Genomic DNA, 3,391 nt, shown 5'->3' with positions numbered 1-3,391 from the left:
TTTTTTTTTTTTTTTTTTTTTTTTTTCAAAATGTGGCTCTGTTTCAGGGTCCAGGGGAGAGAAAGAGAGACAGTTTCGACCCTCATCTCTTCGGTCTGGAATTTCGCCCGTATCTTTTGCTCTGCCTCTCGTGCCTGCGAGTCTAAAATTTCCAAGGGCCAATCAACACACAACTCTGAAACGAGGCGCCTGGGCAAATCACCTGTCAACGCCTCGAAGCTGCTAAGCGAGCGAATCACGGCACGTTTTTCGTAAACCAGAAGTTCTTCGGGTCACTGAGCACGTTGGGTTCAGCACCGCCTTGGCTGCCTTTACACCGCTTTCCCACCGTCGACGAATCTGAGCTGCAACTAAGCTTGGTTGGCCGGCAGCCTCCCAACGAGGCTCCCCCGTTTCATGCGCACGCTCTGCTGCCGTTGATGCGCCCTCATGCACCCACTCTCCCCTTTCCATTCCGGACACGGCACGTTTTTTGGGAGATTTGAGCTTTCTCTGCGGGGACCTGCGACATGGCTGCCTGTCCACCGTGTTGTTCTGGGCCTCTTCTCACAATCGCCGGCCCTCTCTTCGCGCGTGCCAGCCTCTTTGTTGCAGACGGCAAAGAGGATGAGGCAACGAGAAAACTCTTTAAACTTTGAGTTGACGCAGCCTGCCGAAGAGCAGGCCCAAAGTCGACACCTGCTTTCGTTGCCATAGCTAGACAGCGCCAGGCTTCTCGCTTTGCTGAGGCGACGTCGGCGCTCTCTTGGCATGCCCTGCTTCGTCTCGGCTCATTCTGGCTCTTCATGTGCTTCGATCCCTTGGACGATACCTGGCCGACGGCTGGAGCTTCTTGCATGCACGTCCCCACCTCATGTGCTACTGATAGTAGCAACGCCTGTTTTGTGTTCTCCCATCACCCATCTTCACCCCGATCCAGTACACCGTTTCTTGTCAACCTTTCTTTCTTTTCAGTGGCTTCCGTTCCAAGGTCCGACGTACAGCTTGCAAATGCACCGTTGATCCTCAGTCTTGTCAATCTGCAAGCCAAACAGACGGGCATACACGACCTCGCTGCCGGTGCTTGTCGTTGCCATCACCACCGTCACCACCGCCACCGCCTCCGTCTTCGTCCTTCTCGGTCAACACCTACGTCTTGACCACCTCATGCTTCATCATCATCACCAACATTCGCAAAAGGTGCCTCTGCTCCCCTTGCAGGGAGAGGGCGCACCGTTTGAGCCGCATGCTTCCACATCCGACTATGACCTGCTCTATCCTTCCATATCGAAGCAGCGCTGGAGCTCCGCTCCATGGGCTCGACGTCTAGGTGGATTTGCAGAACGATCCTCGTACGGGCTGGTCCCAACTCTCGTTGGCTTGCCCTTGCTCGTCTCCATATTTGCCCACGTCTATTTCCAGATGTTCTCGACACTACACATCTTTCTTGCAATCGTCTGGATCGGCTTGCCTGTCGCAACTATCTCTATTTTGGTCACCCTGGCATCGAGGTCGCTAAGCAACCGCAGTTGCAACAGCAGCACAAGGAGCGACAAGATCAAGGCCATCGTTCTGCTGGCTCTCACGTGCACAGTCGCTTGGAGAACTTTCACCGTCAGCCCTCGCCGAGGCCTCTCCGACTTTTCAGGTGCTCCTGCCAACAACGAGACCACGTATATCGCTGCCAATCTATACAACTCAGAGCACCTTTTTCCCGCCTTCTCAGACTCGCTTCTGGAGCTAGTCGACCACCTCGGCAGAGACAATGTCTACGTTTCCATCTACGAGAGCAACTCTGAGGACCGGACAAAGCAGCTCCTCTCGTTGCTTGAACACGATCTGCAGCTTCGTGGTGTCCAAAACAGCATCCGCATGCTCGACAACACTCGCAGACAAGACATGGATCGCATCGAGCGTCTCGCCATCATCCGCAACGAAGCTCTGAACCCAATACAAGCAGGCGTCCACGGCTTGCACGGCCGCCCCTTTTCCAAAGTCATCTGGCTGAACGACATCTTCTTCCGCCCAGGTAGGTCTTGACTCCGTCACTTGTCCGCTCATTGCGGCCACAACCTGAGTCGTGAGCTGACCCTTCTTTGACAATACATATCCCTTCCGCTCTCAGAGTCCGTTCTAGAATTGCTCGCAACGAACGAGGGTCACTTTGACCAGGTTTGCGCGCTCGACTATCTGCCACTAGGCTTTTATGACACGTGAGTGCCCCTTTTAGGCTGTCCGTCCAGTGACACGAACGCCACAGGCTGACACAGACAACCTTTTTGTAACGATTTGTCATTGAACCGACGTTTCACCCACAGATGGGTCATGCGAGATGTGCAACGGAATCGTCCGACACCACTATGGCCCTACTTCAAGCTCGAGCAGGATATCGCCAGCTTGCGCAGAGGCGACGTCATCCCAGTCAACAGCTGTTGGAACGGCATCACCATCTTCGACGCAAAATGGTTCCTGCCCACAGGCAAGGATGGCAACGACTCGTCTACAAACGCAGGCGTCGACGACGGTCCCATCCGCTTCCGAACACATCCTCAGTGTCTGGCGTCCGAGTGCCTTCTCCCGAGCTACGACATCCACGTCCGCAGCAGGCGGCGACCGCTCATTTTCGTCAATCCCAAGGCCGTGGCCACTTACCAATGGCGGGACCACCTCATGTACGACTGGGTCATGCGCTCCAACATTGTCAATCTGTGGAGCCGCATCTGGCAAGACCTGATCAGCCACTCTCTTTTTGGCTTTGTCGTAGAGCTCGGACGCAAAAAGGACGACTGCGAAGAAGTGATGCGCAGCGGCTGGAAGCCGGCACCGACAGAACCCTAGATGCTCACATAGAATCCTATACATGTTTCAAACCACATTCCTTTCGATCAGCCCTCAGAGTTGACCTCGCGTCTCTTTGCCACCTCTGGTACTTTCCTCAGTCTCGTCGCGTCGGCTGCAGGCTACAGATCCTAGACACAAGTCGCATTTGCAATATACCCGCTGTTCGCAGCACCCGTCCTTCATCCTCCCGGCCTCAGCACAGTGTAGTGGAGTAGAAAATGAACGTAGATGACGCTGGTTTCCCGAGGGAGGCCTCGTATATCACAGATGATTCCGTTGGAGCTTTCTTCGGCATTGGATTTAAGGGTCAATTCTTGAAGATAGTCTTGACCGAGACTCAGCCACTCGACGTGAATACAAATGAAACCATCGCCGGCTTTATCTTCGAATACCTTTGCGTTCTTTTCATCAACATAGAGCTCAGCACGAGATTGGGTCTCACGCACAGCCAGGAGAGAGAAAGGGACGGATTGCCTGAGCCACTTGTGAGCTCCCATCCGTGGCCGAGTACGGTTAGGGTTAAGGGTTAGGGTTAGGGTTAGGGTTAGGGTTAGGGTTAGGGTTAGGGTTA

At 54.2% G+C, this 3,391-nt stretch overlaps 1 protein-coding gene across 1 annotated transcript in view; it reads left to right on the top strand.

Moving 5' to 3' along the window:
• Nucleotides 1–2,817, top strand: part of PHSY_006773 (glycosyltransferase) — a gene marked incomplete at both ends in the record, with an annotated part of 3,231 nt that extends 414 nt beyond the window's left edge. Inside the window, 3 exons of the mRNA XM_012337370.1 lie at nt 1,201–2,008; nt 2,105–2,192; nt 2,298–2,817. Coding sequence (XP_012192760.1) covers nt 1,201–2,008; nt 2,105–2,192; nt 2,298–2,817 — 1,416 coding nt within the window. The remainder of the gene's footprint in view (nt 1–1,200; nt 2,009–2,104; nt 2,193–2,297) is intronic.
• Between the last annotated feature and the right edge of the window lie 574 nt (nt 2,818–3,391).

Source organism: Pseudozyma hubeiensis (genome assembly GCF_000403515.1).
Source record: "Pseudozyma hubeiensis SY62 DNA, scaffold: PHS66, whole genome shotgun sequence".
NCBI classification, from domain to species: Eukaryota; Fungi; Basidiomycota; class Ustilaginomycetes; order Ustilaginales; family Ustilaginaceae; genus Pseudozyma; species Pseudozyma hubeiensis.
Note: the sequence above shows the minus strand (reverse complement) of the source record. Positions and strands in the feature narration are given on the sequence as shown.